Raw genomic sequence first — 19,370 nt, 5'->3', positions numbered from 1 at the left:
GAAAAGGTCTAAGAAAGCGCTGTGTTTTGGTCAGAAAAATAGACGGCTGGATCAATTAAAAAGTCAAATGTTAAATTTAGTGATAACTCACTGTAACATGAATGACTTTTCATGAACAGAAAAAGAGATTTCTTGAATCTTCAGTGAGTGCTCATCAGTTCTAAAAACCACCTATCAGTGAAAATGGAAAGGTGACAACTTTGTGGAGTCAGAACACCGAAAAGAAACATAGGAATCTTAAGTACAAAGACTTCCATAAAGGAATAGTTGGTGAAGGCTACAGAACGTGTCCACGGACTTGACCTTTATTCGGAATAAAGGTCAGTTTATGAAGTTTAAGGGTAGGTTTCCTTTACCTGATCCAACTGAAGTCACATTTCCCCCTGAGCTAAAGAGGGGATGAGAGGATTATCGGCTTGAACAGGGTGTCAACACGAACGGAGCCACACTGTTCTGGAACGTGGCTTGTGACTTTACACCCAGAAGGGGCTGGCTCTCACCGCCATTCCTCACTGCTGCTTAGGTTTTGGAGTTTCCGGTGAACTAACAGTTAATGCTCCAGTAGCAATGACACAGTGTAAGTAAGCTAGAGATTTTTGGTGACAGAATTTGGTTTAATAGCTTTAGAAATTAATTTGGTCCTGTATGTTATAGTCATTAAGCTTAGGAAGGATTAACTGAAATACTTAAACTTTACTGTGCTTTAGGAGAAATTTATATTTACGGTGAACACGACTTAAGAGTATTCAAAAAGCTCTTGCAAATGGCCAGACTGGTCTACTGTCTCTGGGATGTTGAGAAGACAACTTGAAGCTTTGAAGACATTTTCCCTTCCTGGTGAGATGTGGGACTTTCCTGAGATTATCTTTTTTTGTTGTTTAAATTTCTTCCAGACTACACTGTACTTCTAATGAGCTGGTATCACCCACTAGGAATAACTTAACAAGAAGTCCACCTATTCAAAAGAATTATTTTTTGAAATTTTTGTCACCATCTGGGATATACCATGAAAAGCACAAATAATTTTCCAAATTTCTTAGATTGCAGATAGTATGTCTGACACCTTAAAAAAAAAAAAAAATCAAGCAGCTAAAACAGGAAATCAGCTACACTGTCTTAACTAACTTACTCAACCCTGGCACTGATAGCAGGAATACATATGTATAAAATGCCTGGTTAAGAGTTGAGAAAACAGAGCCCCTGAAAGCTCTCTCCTCATAACTAGGGGAAACAGCATACATATATATCTGTAGCAACCTTGAGCTGCCAAAGCAAGGCAGGGAAAGTTGCAAATCGATGTCAAAAATTCTGACATGGGGAAAAAATAAATTTTTGGAATATCTGTAGGCCTCATTTTGCTGTTGCACAGTTTTCTGCTCTTTTAGAAAGTGAACTAGTAGCCGTGAGCACACTTCAAAGATGCGATGGCCTCTGCCTCTGGGTGACAATGTACAAGGTTCTGTTCCCTCTCTCCATCCTTTCCCTCCTGGCTGGCTGTCATCTGGCCTCTGAGGACATCCTATCTCAATGGAAAGACAGCTTTGGGGACCATTCCATTCATATTTCCTTGTTCTCTTCCTCTAAGAAATGTTGGCCTGGAACGCGAGCAGCCAGGAGAGGAGGATGGGAAGTGACCAGGATGGATCAGTAAATACAGCACAGATGGTCTGGTGCTGGGAGCCGGGATGCGCGCGTGGCCCTGCTCTGTCCCGGCACGTGCGTAGGCCTGGAAAACATGGCCTCCTCAGTGCGAGGGAACACAACTGGCCTTCATACAAGTTTCCTGTCAGCTACTGCTCTTCCTGACACTGTGTAGTAGCTCTCGTAATGTGTTTCTGCACTTCCAGGCTAAAGACACACTTCTGTGGTTATCATGAAGACAGGCATTCAAGGCCCCCAGGGGACCTGCTGCTGAAAATGAGATACAGACCCTGTGACCTAATCACATCTAACTAATATTAATGTGAAAATAGCTCAGTTCCTGTTGGAGGCTGCGGCAGGCAGATCACAGAGAAGCTGTAATAAAAGAACAAGAACTGTGCAACCTGCGAGGAAGTGCACAAAAGCATTACACCGAAACTTATTATCTTATTCTTTTGGCGCCCTAATTATCAAGAGTGAGAAACACAGAAAGCTTTCTCTAAGCTTTCCACTAATGCACTCTAATTTGATTTCCAGGTGACTAAAGGCCTTCAAGAAACTCCCATGCTAATCGGCTAATGAATTAATGGATCTTTCTTTCATAACCAATGGTAGTTCCAAGTACCTGTAAGTGTGGCCATGATGCCTCAAGGGTAGGTTCGTCTTCTTCTGGATCAAATTCATTGCTGTCACTAGGAGGGAGAGTTCTGAATATATTGCAAGATACCTAAAAAGAAACAAGCAGCAGAGTTAGCGGGAGGCCCCTCATGGGCAGCCTTACACAAGGTTTGCAGCCAGCCAAAGGGAACCCAGATGACAGAGGACGGGAACACCATCAAACTGGAACGGGGACCTCTTTCCACAGGCTTTGAGGCCAGGAGCACTTTAGGCAGAGCCAGAAAGTAGCTGAGCAGCACCTCCAGCCCCCCTAACCAGTACTTCTTGCCCAGGCTCCTTGGATTTCAGACCTCCCATCAAAGCCTGCTCATGCTCACTTACCAGGCAAGCATGCTTCTAATTCACCAACTTACACTAAGACATAAAAAAATTAATGGGGCTAATGGGCTTTGTGTACTTCCCTTTTCAGGTTTATTCACAATGTGCAAATTAACAGTTGAACTATTGGTAAAATCCCAGGCATTTACCAAACGCAAATCAGGAAGGTTATTTCCAAACCTAACAGGCTTGAAATCATCCCTCATCTGTTCTCAGTTGGTTTACAAAAGAGTAACGATGCCCCGAGTAAGCTATATCTGTGCTACAAATCTCTACAAACTGACTACGTATTCTGTTACCACAGGCAATTTCTAAATTAAATGCTGGTTGCTCAAAGAATGGCCAGGAGTTGATAACTGTTGAAAATGGGTGATGAAGACATGAGGACTCACTGTGCTAGTCTACTATTTCTGCATATATTCTAAGATTTCTATAGTAAAATGCTTATTTTAAAAATGCACTGGGTCACCTGGATTGCTCAGTTGGTTAAGCGTCTGACCTTGGCTTAGTTCATGATCCCACTGCTCGTGGGTTCGAGCCCCACGTTGGGTTCTATGCTGACAGCTCGCAGCTCAGGGCCTAGAGCATGCTTCAGGTTCTATCTCCATATCTCTGCCCCTCCCCTGCTCAGAACTCTGGCTGGCTGGCTGGCTCTCTTTCTCAAATATAAATAAAAACACTTTTAAAAAATTTAAAAATGTGGTTGCTACTATTCTTGGGGTTCCTTTTTTACTTGTTTCTTGTCCCACAAGATGACTTGTCTCATAGTCATCCATCCTCTCTCAATGACCCAAACATATTCTCGGACATGAAGGAAAAATGGGGGACAAGGGGAGGAGGGGTCAGTGGGGTGAAGAAAAGAAAAGAAAGGAGACTGCCCCAGAAGCCTTTGCTGGACTTTGTATACAATGCAGAAAATACTAAATATAAAATGCTGCTCTGGAAGAGGGAAGAAGAAAGGCTTTCGGGGTCCCATTAATCCAAATGTACTTATTTATTCAACAAATAGTTATTAAATGCCCATTATGTTCACACACTATTCTAGGCACCAGAAAAATAACAATGAATAAAGCAGAAAAAAGTCTGTGCCCTCCAGAAGCTTTTATTTTATTTGAATCCACAAGTATCCCAATTTCCTCACTATGGAAACTGAGCCCAGACCTGTAAGCTATGAAAAGGGGGTTGGATGTGATTTGATTTGAAGTGTCATGGAAAGACATTAGTTGGATCTTAAACAGAAATGTGACATGATTTGATATTTGCTTTTTGAAAAAAAAAAAAATCATTCTGGTAGCTCTGTATTGGACAGGAAGGGGACAAGTTTGAAGCCTCTGAAGGTGGCAAGAGATGATGACAGCTTGGACTGGGATGGAAGCAGAGAAGACAGAAACAGATTGACTCAAAATACACTCTGGAGGTAGTACCTGCTGCTGGTTCAGATATGTGGGATGAAGAAAGGGGAAGAATCAAGGATGAGTCAGGTGCAAGGCCGTCTACCCAAGATGGAGATACTGGGAAAGGGAAAGCTTTTTTTGTTTACGTGTGTGGGTGGGGAGGTCCAGAGACCAGTTAGGAATGTGTTAAAGAAGGAATATCTAGAAGGCAATCAAACATATGGATCTGGACTTCAGAGCTAGACAGGTCGAGACTAGAGACATATAAGGACTCCCTGGTATACAGATATTTAAAGGCTTGAGACGAATGGATCAGTGTGCAAAGGAGTAAACAGAAAGAAAGACCCTCAGGCATCCAACATTTAGAAATCAGACAGAAAAAGAACGACTGAGCAATACAAATGAAAAAGAATAGAAAGTAGGAGAAGAAAGAAGTAGTTTAGGATCTCAGGAGCTAAGAGTATCTTAGAAAGGACAAAGAGGTCAACAGCAGCAAATGCTACTCTTGAGGTTGACTAAGATGCACATAGAATGCAAGACCTATTGGATTCGGCAGCTCTACGACGTGGATACTATTATTATCTCCAATTTACCACTGAGGAAATAGAAACACAGTGTTAAGATCCGAGGTTACACTTAGTAACCAGCAGTTACAACTGAACCCAGGCTGTAAGGCTCCACCACAGTGTTCTAGAAAAGTAGGTAGACTACTTCTTTCACTCTACTTTAGCTTAGATGACTGAAAACAATCATTCTCTTCTACCATTTTTGCCATGGCTAATGACAGCCTACATAGGTCTATCATGTTATTTTAGTCTCTTCCAACGATTATTAGAAATTCCATTTACAAAGAACTAGTGAATTTTCAGAAAGCCATCAACCAATGACTTCTCTTCAACCAGCCAGCCACACTGTAATCAAAAGGGTAGGGGTGCCTCAGTGGCTAAGTTGGTTAAGTGTCCAAATCTGGATTTTGGCTCAGGTCATGATCTTATAGTTCAGGAGTTCAAGCCCCTTGTCAGGCCTGCTTGGGATTCTCTCTCTCCTTCCCTCTCTGCCCCTCCCCTACTTGTGTGACCATGCTCTTATTCTCTCTTTCTCAAAATAAGTAATATTAAAAAAAAAAAAAAAGATAAAGAGGCAAAAGTCTTTTAGCTACTTGCTAACTAAACCATACCTTTCAAAGGATGAATTTTCATTCCAACTAAATCATTCATATTTACTGTGCTCTGTAACAATTTTTTTCCTCTTCCAAGAGGTGAAAATAAACCATAAAAGTTAATAAGTGGGTGGGCTTCTGCGTAGTAAAAACTAAAAGGACACAGAAACTTCTGCTCTTTTATACTCTTGGATATATACACTCTCTTACAGTGCCCACCACGTGCTGCAGCAATTTGTTTACATAACTGTCTCCCCTAATGAAGAATATGCAGTGTCACGTTCATATTTGTTTTCCTAGCACATACGAGGGATCCGATACATGTTCACAAAATAAAAACTTGAACATATTTACAAAACTGTGTATTTCAATTTTGCTTTTTAAATTTTCAATTTAAAAGTTTTCTGACAGGTCGCCCCGCGTGGCGCGGGGTGGCCACCACGAGTCCGGACCAGGGTCCGGGGGCGGAGAGGCCCTCGGCCGGGGAATCGGGGCGGGGCCGGAAAGGGGGCCGCCCCCTCGCCCGTCAGGCAACGCACGTTAGTGGGGAACCTGGTGCTAAACCATTCATAGACGACCTGCAAGCAGGTCGGGTTTCCTACGTAACAGAGCAGCTCCCTCGCTGTGATCTATTAAAAGTCAGGCCTCGACACAAGGGTTTGTAAAAAAAAAAAAAAAAAAAAAAAAAAAAGTTTTCTGAGTAACTTAAATAAATCTAGATTATTTAACTTAAAATGTTTAACTCTGTACATAGTTCATCCAAGCCTCTGATTTGATCAAAGTTTCATCTCTCAATTATCACATCAGAAGAATGTCAGGTTGTGGAAATATTACAAAGTGGTTTTAAAGGCATGCACATCTCATTTAGCCACACATTGCCATTTCTTCAGATTTGCCTTCCTTATAATGCTTTATTTAGTGTACTTCTAAATATTGACCCAGATGAATAATGAGGAAACACAGATCAAATGGGCTGGACAATTAAAAGCTGACTCAGTTGGTTAAGTAGTTTGCTAGCAGATTTGGAAAGAATGTCAAAGCGTATCAAGTGTCATGGAAATGGCCAAGCTTTTGACCCAGGCTGGCACTGTGCTTAATAAAAATGTCATGAATGAATGAGCCATTGCTTCCATCCTTGAGAATCGATTTAGAAAAACTAAGCCAAGACAAGTGTGAAAAATCTACTTTTTAAAAAAGTATTTTCTGTATTTTTTTTAATGTTTATTTACTTTTAAGAAAAGAGAGACCATGTGTTAGGGGTGGGGGGCAGAAAGAGAGGGAGACAGAGAATCCAAAGTAGGCTCCATGCCAACTGCAGAGAGCCTGATGCTGGGCTCAAACTCACCAACTGTGAGATCACAACCTGAGCTGAAGTCAGACACTCACCGACTGAGCCACCCAGGCACCCCTGAAAATACTACTTAAAGCAGTCATTTGCAACACGCTGCAAAAAGCATCAAATAAGACATAATCTTTATGTCCAACATCTGAAAGGTATGTCAACTCAGAATATTGTGCATTGAAGACGATGGCTATACGGAAGCACAAAGAAATGTTTATAAATAAAGATTTAGGGGGAAGACAACTGAAAATGATGGGGCTTTAACCTTACAGGATGAGAAAGGGTATCTAGAGGGAAATTTTAAAAAGCTGTAGTCAAGCAAGAATATGGATGATAAACTAGGCAGTTGCTGTGATTCCTCTTGGGGCACACAAAACAAATCCTAAATCTATAAAAAGCCTAAGTTAGAGACCTATGGTATATAAGTTATGCCTTTAATTTCAATATGAAAATGGGCTCTTGAATTTGTTTGAGATTATTACTGTCCAGAGGGAGTTAAAAATCAGGGCTTCCTACAATGCCTAGAGCCTAGCTCAGGAACAATGGTTAAAAGTCTCAGTGAATGGACCAGTTTAACTATAGTTGAGGTCCAAAATCATGAGTTTAAAACTGGTTTATCCACAGCCAGTGTGTATGTGTATGTGTGTATTGTCTTATGTAGTATCCATTTTAGACATCTATTCCTACACTTTACAATTTAAGCTTATATATGTTTCTTGTGAATAAGACCTAATAATTTTTATTAATTAAAGCATAGTTTTTAAAAGTAAGCATTTTTATTGCACTATTCAGGAATATAGGAAGGTTTGGAGAAGGGCATTGTTAGCCTGCAACCAAGGCAAGTCACTTGCTAAGGCAGAAATTTCTTGTTTTGATCTTGTTTTGAAAGTTCTCTGTTTAACACCTGTCACTCTGAGGTGTTAAGTAATCTCAGGGAGATGGTATAAGAGCATTAAATTATTAAAATTAATATTTTAAAAATGTATGAAAAAAAAAGGAGGCGGTCCTCCAAATCCCCTGACTTCCTTGCAACATTTAGTTCGTGTGAGTCCAATCTGGGAAAAGAACTAGTTGCCGTGATCATATTTTCAAAAGATTTCCACAATCAAAAAATGGTTGAAAACCAATATCCTGGGACTCAGTCAGTTGAGTGTCTGACTCTTGATTTCAGCTCAGGTCAGGATCTCACAGTTCAGGAGGCTGAGCCCCCCATGTTAGTCTGCACTGGCAGGTTGTGAGTGCAGACCTTCTTCAGATCCTTATCTCCTATCTCTGCCCCTCTCCCACCCCATGCTCTTCCTTAAAACCAAAAAAATCCCCACTATCCAACATGGGAAATTTGCTTCCATTAAATCTTCACCACTGGCAGCCACTTCTGACTTACAGTCCAGGTTTTAAAGGGATTACTAAATAGGTAACATTATTAAATACTAACAGCAGGTTCATGCTTATGCAAATATATCATGACTACAAGTAGCCATCAGCAATACTCCTCACCACAAAGCAATTTTGCAGTCTACGTGGCTACACTAAAATGCAACGTGGTATTTCTAAAGTCACGAAACTGTCTCGATTATTTAAATATGAGGCTCTAGTCCTAGGCTGTGTATTTTATTCATTCAGGAGTGGGTTGTCCAAAATGAACAAACGCAACTTTTACAGTACATTACTAGGATTTGTTTTTCAACTATTTTATTTTAATCTACACTGGTGTCAATGCAAAGAAAAAGAAGTTTAAGAAATAAGTGTCTCTGAGGTATAATATAATTCATTTTCCTTCCAAAGGCATTATAATATAATAAACACTGAATGCTGGAATCAAACTAAAAGTCTGCAGGCACTGGGCTGGCCTCTAGAAAGTGGCTCTAAGGACAGAAAGCAAGGCTGACGGAAGAGAAGAAACAGGTTTAAAATCTAAATAACCCCTCCTTAAAGATAGAAAATTTAGAATTAGCAAGTCCATGTTGCTTCTAGAATCCAATCATGTTAGAGACTCTCATCCAGCTCCCTTCTCTTACCAATAAGAATAGTCCAAATAGCTTGTGAGTTTTGCAAGGTAACACAGCAGCACGATGTGCACAGATGGCTCTCGGTCCTTTCTCCGGCTCACCACCTCCATCCCATCCTGGAAGACCATGCATGGAGCTGCCTTCTTCGTCTCTCTCTTTCTCCTCTGACTCCCCCACCACATTTCTTCCTATCAGTTTTTTAACTTCTTATCTCTCTTTTCCCATCATCTCCCTCCAGTGGTCCTCAATGGCAACCGTGGACACTGTCTTCCCCACTGTGAGCCTTCAGAACTGTGACCTTTCTCAGATGAGCAGAAAAACAGAACAAAATCCTCTCCACCATCTGGTTCAGTCCTCCATCTCCAAACACCCCGACCATTGCCCAGTTCCCTCTCTGCGGCTCCTATTCCTCACATCCCTTCGTCCCATCTCCCCCAGTTCCATTTCCACATATCATATGGGACATACTTAGATTAAAAAAAAATTCGCTGTTTATCTGAAATTCAAATTTAGTCAGGTCCCCTGTATTTTATTTTATTTGCTAAAACTGACAACTCTAAAGTAACACCCATATTAATTCCGAAAGAACCTGTCCCCGTTACAACTCAGTCGTGACTGGGGCACCATGGCACCGAGGAGAGGATGGGGGTGAGGGAGGGGTGACTGCCTCAGGCAAGGCCAGGCACCCGACAGCTGCTTACTCTGGGGAACTGCTCTCTTCTGTTTCAGCTCTTTAGCCTAATGCTGATTACTGTTAACTGGGGTGCAAAAAAAAAGTAAATTTCAGTCTTGGCCAACTGTGAAAGAGACAACTTAACAGGATCCTAGGTGCCTGGCCCCATAAGTAAAGAAGTGTCTAGACATATTTTAATCAGGTTTTGATTCAACAACCCTCTTACTGTTTCTTGACTTACAGTATCAAACTATAACTCTTAATATTTTTAAATAGCTACTTAAGCTACTGCAGGCAAAAAAAACCTCTCACTTTCCCGAAATCTCTTTATCTCCAGAGAAATTCTACTACTAATTTTACATGTTGATTTTGGTTGACATTTTGCTGTTAAGGAAAATGACTAGCACATTATAAAAGAAGAGAATGTGCCTAGCACCAGGCAGTACTCACTAAGTATCTGCCAAGATTATCAATGAACAAAAGGTAAGAACAATATAGTGAATTAGTTAAAAAACAAGCCACAACTAATGAGTACTTTCAGTTCCCTTTAGTTATATATTGGTAAGCACTTAGTACTGAAGGTCTGGGTAAAATCAGGCATATAATGTACTCAGAAAACCACCTGTAACTACAGTATAACGAAAGAACTTAAATCACCTTCTCTCTGTTTGACAATATAACTTTCTAGATGTGTAGGTATCATCTTTCTTTGGTGAATGCAGATGAACTAGTCAACCTCACGAACATTTCTCCCTCTTTTATCTGTGACGCTGTAATTTCATGTAATTATGCAATACTGCAAGTATATTGACCATTAATACAAAAGTCATGACATCATAGCTATAAAATGAATTTTCTTGAAATCACATCTACAAAGTAAATTCTCTAATCAGAAAAGGACAATACAAATGATGTTAAATACAAAACATCCAAGCAAATCACAAAGTGCCATTATTCCTCCAGCAATATTTGTATTAAGGTCTTATGCGAGTAACAATTTCAATGATATCCCTCAGTTTTTCTATCCAGTTCATCTGTTCGTTAATTCTATAATCCATTAGGTATTGAAAAGAAACAAAATTATTTAATCAAGCATTTAGAACCAGAGGGAAGACCTACTAATGCAATGTTGAAACTATGTCAGCGTGCATTATTCTCACAGTACTTTGTATTAGTCCAAAGGAAATGTATCACATAAACATGATGAAACATATTAAAGTAAGCAAAAGTTCCTACTTTAAATCTCTAAATCAGACATTTATACAGAAAAGACTACTTCCCAAAATACTAGAATTTGTATTCCATATTCAAATCTAAGAAATAAAATTCTAACAGATATGCCTAGATACCTTGCTATGCTATTTATGTTTTAGAACATAAAAGTAAATACATACTAAACATACATCTAATGTCAAGTTGCCTTTGGTAACACCAAATTTAAGAATTCTTAATAGTCGCAGTGATAAAGAAGCTTTCAAATCTGACTCTCAGCCCCTTTTAAAGTAATTATAAGTAGTTACTGATATATAAAACCAGGAGAAAAATCCCAACATTTTGCAATTATGTTCAAGAAACTTAGAATCAGAGCAGATATACATCTTTTAAGCTTGTACTATGATTAGGAAACAAATGGCAAAATTTTAAAACTTTCAACGGGCACTTAATTTAACTCACTGGCAATTTGTTCAATCTGTAATTTGTTTCTAAGCCAAACCATGTCTTTTAATTATCGTAAGTTTACTGTAGTTGCCACTTCAGGCTAGAAATAAAGTCTTTTTAAACCTCGCCACCACCATCGATGTGAATGAACATATGAACCATTAAAATCCCTTATTCTAAAATAAAGACACATCCTTAGCACTAAATCTAAAGAGAAATTTAGTGACATCAGTATGACAACTTCTTACATTATGAGCCATCCGCTGCAGGTCTACCTTTATTCTCTAACATACTAAATACATAACTGTCACTATTATGGAATATTACCAATATAATTAAAAGTTTCAGGCAAGAATTTCCAGAAGTTATTATTACAAACATGCCAACTTAAGTTAAATACAATTCCTTGAGGCAAAAGAATCACCACAATGCTCTTGTTTGTCACAAGCGAAGAACAAAAACACTGTGATACACAGGTATGGTCAAGCTACTCCACCAAGGGTGCCCACATTTTTATCACAAAACCTCTGTTCTGGACAATGCTCTACACTTAAGGAGAAAACGGTCACTGAGCCAGAAGTGAAGAGAGTGTATACTGTTTACATGTGATCAGGAAACAGGAACTTCTGACAGCTGATTTGTTTTACAACATCCGGAAATCTAGAAGAGGATTCAAACGATTTCTGAAGCTGATGATTTCAACCTTATTATTGTTACACATTCACGGTCAGACTTTTAATCTGTATTTGCAGGGCTTTCTAGGACACAGGCACTGTTCTATGAAAACTGATTTCTGAAATGAGGCAGAAGGAACATCTTAAAATAATAAAAGCAGCTTAACAGTCCACTGGACAAAGAAAATGAATAACAAACAAAAAAGGAAGTTTAAGAACTTATATAGCTAAATCAGATTTTTAAAACATGAAGCCAAATCCAAAAAAAAAGATTAAAGTAACAGAAATCTTGGGCATGTACTATTTTCCTAACTCACAAAGATGTCATTTTTACTTTTATTTCCTTTCGCAAGTATTTCTTTCAAAATCTACTATGTAGTTTAGATTTATCAGACTAAAAAAAAATATCTGTTTTCATTGTTATTATTGCTGCTGCTGGTCCTGTTGGTAACTATTCTCATCAACTGGTATAACTGTATTTAACATATACTGATTGTTTCTGGAAATAATTTCATCCCTTTAGATGTTCCGTTTCTAGAAGGATTAGAGCACTGACAATTATGGAAGAAAAGAAATTGCCCATGAGATCAAGAACAGAGAATTAATAGAATCTGGGTGTAGATCCAAGTACATACAATGTAGTTTTGAGGAATATATCAATATTTTTAGTTAGAAGGAGACAAAAGGGAGACAAATATGTGAAAGAAAGTACTCTGTCTTCCGTTCCACTCTCTTTGACCCATGGTATGCCCATCAGATGAGAGAGATGCCACAAGGGCAGGAAAAGAGATGGGGTGAGCACAGGATGAGGGTGCAAGGGAAAGAGGAAGGCATCTGAGTTGAGTCCCGTCCGTGTACATTTATATAAAGTTCAAAATCATACAAAACTAATTAACTGTATTAATGCCAGGACAGCGTCAGGACAGCGTCAGGAGAGAGGAGTCAAACCAAGAAAGGCTGTGCCTTTATTACAGTGCCATATCCAGGCATATTTGAAATGGGAGCTCCGTAGGAGACGGTGGCACTGAGTGACTGAGTAATGGGCTTGTGGGGGGACTGGCTGGGCCACGTCCTTACCACCATCCGTCGAAGAATTCTTCTTTAGCAGGTGCCTAGTGTAGGTCTTTCCTTTGAGTTTATCTGATTCTCCAAAGAATCATCATCCCTCTCCTGATTACAGGCTAAGGGATCTGTGAGCTGAGGGTTAAGAGGATTGAGGATCTTCCCCTTCAACGTGCCCCACAACTTTATAAAAGGTGCCCGCTGTTCTTAGCAGTGCCTCATGTCCACGAGCCCAGCTTCCCTCCGGAGAGTAAACCTTCAGTCTTTCACTATCTGCTTTTGGGGGGAGTGAGGTGGGACCAGGAGTTCTAGCTACATCTTACACACACTTTCCACTGTGTCTCCTCTTTCTGCCGCCGTGCATCCTTGCATTCAGAAGGCAACCTCCTGAAGCTTCCCGCAGTTAACGTGGTGGGAGCAGGCTACTTCCAGACTGCCCTGCTGCTGCTTACAGCTCCGCTTTTTCTCATCTGCCAACATAGTGGCCACCACTTCATTGGCTTTCAAGTTTCCAAAACGCTGATTCTAAGATCTCCTCTCCAGTTTGCTTTGTTTGTGTGTGTTTTGTTTCTCAGTAATCTCTGATTTCAGGAGGTAAATACATGCATGTGTTCAAGTCCCCCATTTAACTCAAAAGTTAGCAATTATTTCCTATTAAATTACTTCTTCCATTCTCCAGTAACTTCTACTAATTCAAGTAATTTAATTTTCTTATGTGAACATGTCAATCCCTTTTAGTGGGAAAGAAACCAGTAGAATCACCAGAAAACCAAACGGCAGCCCTGCTACCCTGAGCCAAGGTAACGTGATTCCCTCACCACAGTTCTCTTTTTCAGAATTAACACCAACCACATTAACAGCTCTTAGTGTGAAGCAAAACAGAAACTAAAGCACTTTCTGGATCTTGGGACTGTGAATACAGAAGTCAAACGACTGCCTCAAATTCATCACTTCATCCAATGAATGGTACACATCCGTACCAAACAACAACAACAATAACAAAACAACAAAGTCAGCATTAGAACTCCAGATGGAGCAAAGCTAAATCCATGGCATGATGCTCTTCTCTCAATACTGAGTTCTCTGTCCCCTCTTCTACTATTACTTCTGCTTCCAAGGCATGTCCTTAACTCTGTTTTTCCAGTTACATACAGAGCAGTTCTGACATCTCCCGAGATCTCAAACTCAATCTAGTCAAAACCAATCTCGTCCTCATTGACCTACACTTTCCTCTAGCAGAGAATTCTCTTCTCACCTTCCTGATTCTGTCTAAGCCTTTAGAATTTTCTTTAACTCTTCCTCTCCTGTATCTGCTTTATGCAACTTATCAACAGGTCATTTTATCTATGCCTTCACAATATTTGATCTTTGGTGCTAACGGTGATATTATTTTTAATCGTGGAAATTTGGAAACGGTTTCAATGTCCCAAAACAGTTAAGCAGACAATCATATATCCCCATAATGGAACATGAGGTAACCATTAAAACGATGTTTTTAATTTTAATTACATGAAAGCATATTTATGTCCCACTGCGAAAGAAAATTAAATTATAGCAAGTAACATAAGTAATTATATAATAAGATTAGTATGAAATAATTTATGTATTTTTCCCCTAAGGGGAAAAAATGTTTGACATGGAAAGACAGGAAAGGAACCCAAGGAAATTTTCCAGAGTAATGGCCATGTTCTAGATCTGGGTTTATGGCTATATGAGTACAAAGAATTACTAAATTCATTGAATATTCACTGCCTAAGAGCTGTTCTTAAAATCTGTGTTGCATGTTAAGTATATCTGGATTTTTTTTTTTAATTTAAGGGAAAGCCATTTACTTAAAAAACCAGGCTAGGAGGAAATCGGCTAAAATGTGAATGCTGATTGCCTTTAAGTAATGAAACTATAGATAATTTTTTTTCTTTGGTTTCAAGTTTTCTTTGATGAGTACAGGGGAAAATATAGGAGGATGGAGAGTTCTTTATATATTCTCTCCACTTCCTCTTTCTTTGTCACCATCTTGACTACATTAGGACAAGCACCCTTTGCCATCAGCCATCCTGGGCTAAATATGCCAGCCTTACACCCCCTGAAAGGCACTGGCGGCAGAGTACAGACTTTCTAGGTGGGGGCTGGAGAAAGAAAAATAAGAATATTATTTGCATTTCACCTCCCGTTCAGAAACCTCAGTAGCGGGGCGCCTGGGTGGCTCAGTTGGTTAAGCCTCTGACTTCGGCTCAGGTCAGATCTCACGTTCGTGGGTTCGAGCCCTGTGTCGGGCTCTGTGCTGACAGCTAGCTCAGAGCCTGGAGCCTGCTTCCGGTTCTGTGTCTCCTTCTCTCTCTGCCCCTCCCCCTCTCATGCTCTGTCTCTCTCTGTATCAAAAATAAATAAAACATTTAAAAAAATGGTTTGCTGTTTTAAAAAAAAAAGAAACCTCAGTAGCTCCTGCTTGTGGTCTCTAAGATTGTCTGACCTCTTCAGCTTGGCTTGCCAAGACCTCCATACTCTAGACCCATCCCCGCCTCTCCCCCGTTACTCACAAATTCCAACAATGAAACCCTCCCCTCCCGTTAGGCTTCTATTTCAAGACTAAACTTTGCTCAACATAAGAGGCAACTCTTTTTACCTGCTGCGGTGGTGATGGTAACGCTAAGTTAGTTCTCTAGAGGCTGTGAGCCCCACACAAAATCATCACAGGGAAATGGTACTTCACACACAGAGACAACTGTATTACACTGTCTCCAAAATTGGAAATGTAGCAGTGAATCCAAAAGTGAAGATTGTTGATATTAAATCTTAGAATCCAAAAATAGAGGTGTAAACACCGCAACAGTCCTAGCGCAGAGCAGGCCCTCGTACTGGCCGGCGCTGGCAGTCGGGCGCGCCCGCCCCACACAGAGGCCAGCCAGCAACAGCAGGGTTTTACATTGTACTGTGCATGGACTTTGGGTCCTCAATCCTAGAAAAGTACTAAAACTGCTAAATTCAGTGCTTTCTGTAAGAACCAAAGTGCACACGTTAATAAAGCGGTAACAACATGGGGCTTTTTGAGGACACGTATATTCTAACATCTGCTTTGAACATTCAATGGTTCAAAAGCAGCTAATGCTAAAAGAAATTTAAACTTCTCAAATTCTGAATTTAAAGAGCACACAAAGCACTTGAGGCTCCTGATATATGTTTCCGGCTGTTGAGTATGTGTTCTTATTCGAAATCACTAAAAATAAAACAGGAAACTGCCCACGCTGTCACTGTCCCTTATTCTGTACGTGCGTTTCTGTCTCTGTGACCCTTCATGAGTCAAACAAACCTTGAGCTAGCTGGCGAGTTATGAAAACAAAAACGCACCTGAACACATGATCACAGATTAACATCACTCTTTACCCATAAAGCTTCCTAACGAACTGAGTGAGGTCAGCCACTCCAAGGGACGGCAAGACAGACAACCCTCCCTCACCCTCCTCATGGGCCTCACGGAGGCATGCGGGCCTCAGCTTGGAGGGGAGGCTGCAGTGTGAGTGTAAGCGCCTCACAAAGAAACCAGGAAAGGGCTCTCGGGACAGGAACCACCAACCCTATTAGCTTCCAGTTTAAATGTGTATTTGAAGATCATTGCCTTCTGATTAGTTTACCCCTCAAATTACTCCTCTTACTTTCCAGAACAGGGCACAAGAGACTCCTCAGTCTGTACCTGATGGGCAGCAAAAACACAAACTCAAATTTCCAGCACCTTCTCTATTATCTAAACCCAACAAATACTTCTAGAGAAAAGGCCAAAAGTCGCTACAAAAGGAAGAGGGCTGCATTATTCCAGAGTGTTCTACCCTACTCTCATAAAGGCCTTACCTGCTTCAGGACGGGAAACGCTGCAGTATTTCAAAGCAGCCCATTTAGTACCTACTGCAATCTGCCCAGCCTCCACACTCTGTCTGTTACCTAGAATCAAGAGACATTATATTCTCTAACATGGCTTGCTTAATTACCCACTTTATTAAAAGATAAACTTGCTTTTCGACTCACCAAACTGTTATAACCAGCCCTATTTTCATCCTGAAACCTCCTCTCCTCCACGTGTCACCCACCCTCGGCCTTCCTGGCAATGCGGATCCCAGGACCGCAGCTGCCTGAGGCTCTGGTCCTTCCAGGTCTCCCTTCCCTGCTTTGCAAACCCCCACCTCTCTCTATTCATTATGGTAACTGCATTTTAACTCTAGAGGTCCCTTATCTTATCCTCACTTTCCAGAGGCAACTTCCTCCACAGAAGTCACTGGATAGCATATTTCTTCTTGTTTTCATCTACAGATCAAGTTTGGCTTTCAGTTTTGGTCAGAAGCCAGCTACCTCCTGGAAATGACCTGCTTGTTGTTTTCTTGCCAAATTCTTGCCTTAGGCATTACGGTCTCTGAGAATTCCACACTGAGGACACTCGTTTTCTGTTTTTTTCCTGCTCATAATGCATCCCTGGGGTATAATCAGCTTCCTCTTTAGAGAATCAATTAATAAATCCCTTCCTCTCTCATTTCTGTCCTTGGTAGAGAGACAGCTGAACTACATACACAGCAAGTGCCAGAATTATCCAAGACCTACTTATATAGAAACCACAGGCAATATTTGCCCATCTTTTTATCATACATTTTCCTCAGTAGCTTTTTCTGGAAGTATTCCTTACATCTCAAACCATATTTTCAGTTACAAGGTTAAATTAAAAGGTAGGAGAAAAGAGAAATCAAAACTTGAATACGCTTCTGTGACTTATCCTGCCAAACTTCTGCAGCCACCTTCGGGGGAGGGGAGAGAAAGAGAGGGACGTTCTTGTTACAGCGAAATGATAGTATTGGGTACATCCGCACCAGACAAGTCACAGCTGTCAAACACTTTTAAGTACAGTGACAACTCTGGACAATCTGTAAAGCAGTCAGGCCAGAAGGACTACAGCTTGTAAATGAAGCAAACAGCAATCATGAGTAGCTCGGTTGTTTCCTGAGGAAAAACCCACTCCTTTGTATGTTTAAATCAAAACTAAACACATTATAATCCCTTTCAGATTCCTTAAGAGAGAATGTTTGCTGGAGAGAAATGGTGAATTACTAATACAGTATAGACATGAATATACAAGTCTATCAGGAAAACTTACTCGGGTTAACTAAGGGCTGTATACATACACATGTACATATAATTCTAACCACAAAGGCATGTGCAGATTTATACACATGGTCCTCCAAGGGGGGGCAGGGGGACCTGGACATGAAACATCCCATGAAAAATTAAAGTTTTAAGTCAGAGAAACAGTCAGAGAAAAGATCTGGAAAGCTACCTTTAAGAGACCCAAAAAAGAAAGCAAGCAAGCTTTCAGGCTATCAAGAATCAGTATAACTAGAAAAACAGACGAAACCATCTAAAGAAAAAGGGAAGTCTAACAGGGGCGGTGTACCAGGAAGGCGATAATGACACATAACAACCTTATAAAGTCCCAAGTTTGAAAAGGTGAAGACTCGCCTAAGTGGCAGGACTCGCCTAGGAAGGGCGACAGAAACGAGGGTGTGCCCACGTAAGTGCTTCCAAGGACTGGGGACCATCCTGGGAAGCGAGGGACGTTCCAATCTTCTGACTCCCTGGCCCCGAGTTCAAGCTAAGCAAGCACTGCAAGGACGCCTCGGCTGCTTCTAATGGGGGAACAGAGAAAAGAGATGGGGGGGGCACGTGAACTCAGGAGACAGGATCCTCTCAGGACCCATACTTTGGGTGGAACAGAGGAGAGTTCCGAACTACACAGCCCTCCTCCTGAGCTCCCCCTTCGCCCCCAACCTCATGCACTCTCACATACTGGGAAGGAGTGGGAGAGCGGGGGTGGAAAACAAGGTTGAGAAGCACTCTTAATTCAAGAATACCACAAAGGCAGGGTAGTGAGGTGGTGAGGGGAGACAGCGTGCGAGGGAAGCTGCTTCCTAAGCAAACTGAAACATTTAATCCTAAAGTCTACTAGTAATTTGGTCTGCCCTTGTCAGGAGCAGCAAGATTCAGGGAAAAGCCATTCAAAAGCCTTATTACCTATCTATTTAGAAGAGCTCAAGGAAGAGGACACAGTACAGAGGCAGGAGTCCAATCTCTGGGTTTTAGTCCTCATTCCCACAGTAAAGATTGATTCCAAGAAAGCATTAGGCACAGCAGTTAAGAGTATGGTCTTCGGAGCCAAACAACCTGGATTCAAACTAGCTCTGCCTATTCCCCAGGTGAGTAGCTATGGGAAAGTTTCACAGCCTCTCTCTACTTCCTTCCCCTCATCTATAAAATAATAGAGATAATATTACTATCAATCTCACAGGGTTGCTGTGAAGACTGAATTAGCTCAGATGTTGCAGGTGCTGCAGATAATTATGCGGGGACCTTGGAAGGGGTACAAGGGCCAGCGAGCCGCTATGAGTACACGCCTTTGTGAAGAAGCTCGAAGGATCAAGTATTTGACTACAACTGTCATTTGTGGCACTATGAGAACAACCTACCAAGACAGACACAAGATGAAACAGAAAATCTAGGGACAAGCATGCATTTAAGAAACAGAATGCACTACCCGAAGAAACCTTCCAGAAGAGAAAACTAAGGGCCCGGATGGTTTCATTGGTGCAATCAGTCTAACAACTTCATTTTTCATCTTTAGTTACTGCCATACATGGGAGAACCCTGCTCCTTTCCAATCTTGTATTTTCCAAGAGAGCAGCAAGTGGCAGAGCATTGCCCATGTGGTAAATTCAAGCTTAAACCATTCT

At 40.9% G+C, this 19,370-nt stretch overlaps 1 protein-coding gene across 3 annotated transcripts in view; it reads right to left on the bottom strand.

Annotated features, from left to right (window-relative positions):
* Positions 1-19,370, bottom strand: part of PPP2R5E (protein phosphatase 2 regulatory subunit B'epsilon) — a 144,696-nt gene that overhangs the window by 40,817 nt on the left and 84,509 nt on the right. For all 3 annotated transcript variants that reach the window (XM_029950548.1, XM_029950547.1, XM_029950546.1), the window contains exon 4: positions 2,267-2,368. In XM_029950548.1, coding sequence (XP_029806408.1) covers positions 2,267-2,368 — 102 coding nt within the window. The remainder of the gene's footprint in view (positions 1-2,266; positions 2,369-19,370) is intronic.

Source organism: Suricata suricatta, chromosome 9 (assembly GCF_006229205.1).
Source record: "Suricata suricatta isolate VVHF042 chromosome 9, meerkat_22Aug2017_6uvM2_HiC, whole genome shotgun sequence".
In the NCBI taxonomy this organism is placed as follows: domain Eukaryota; kingdom Metazoa; phylum Chordata; class Mammalia; order Carnivora; family Herpestidae; genus Suricata; species Suricata suricatta.
The sequence above is the reverse complement of the archived record's forward strand: the minus strand, read 5'-3'. Positions and strand labels throughout refer to the sequence as shown.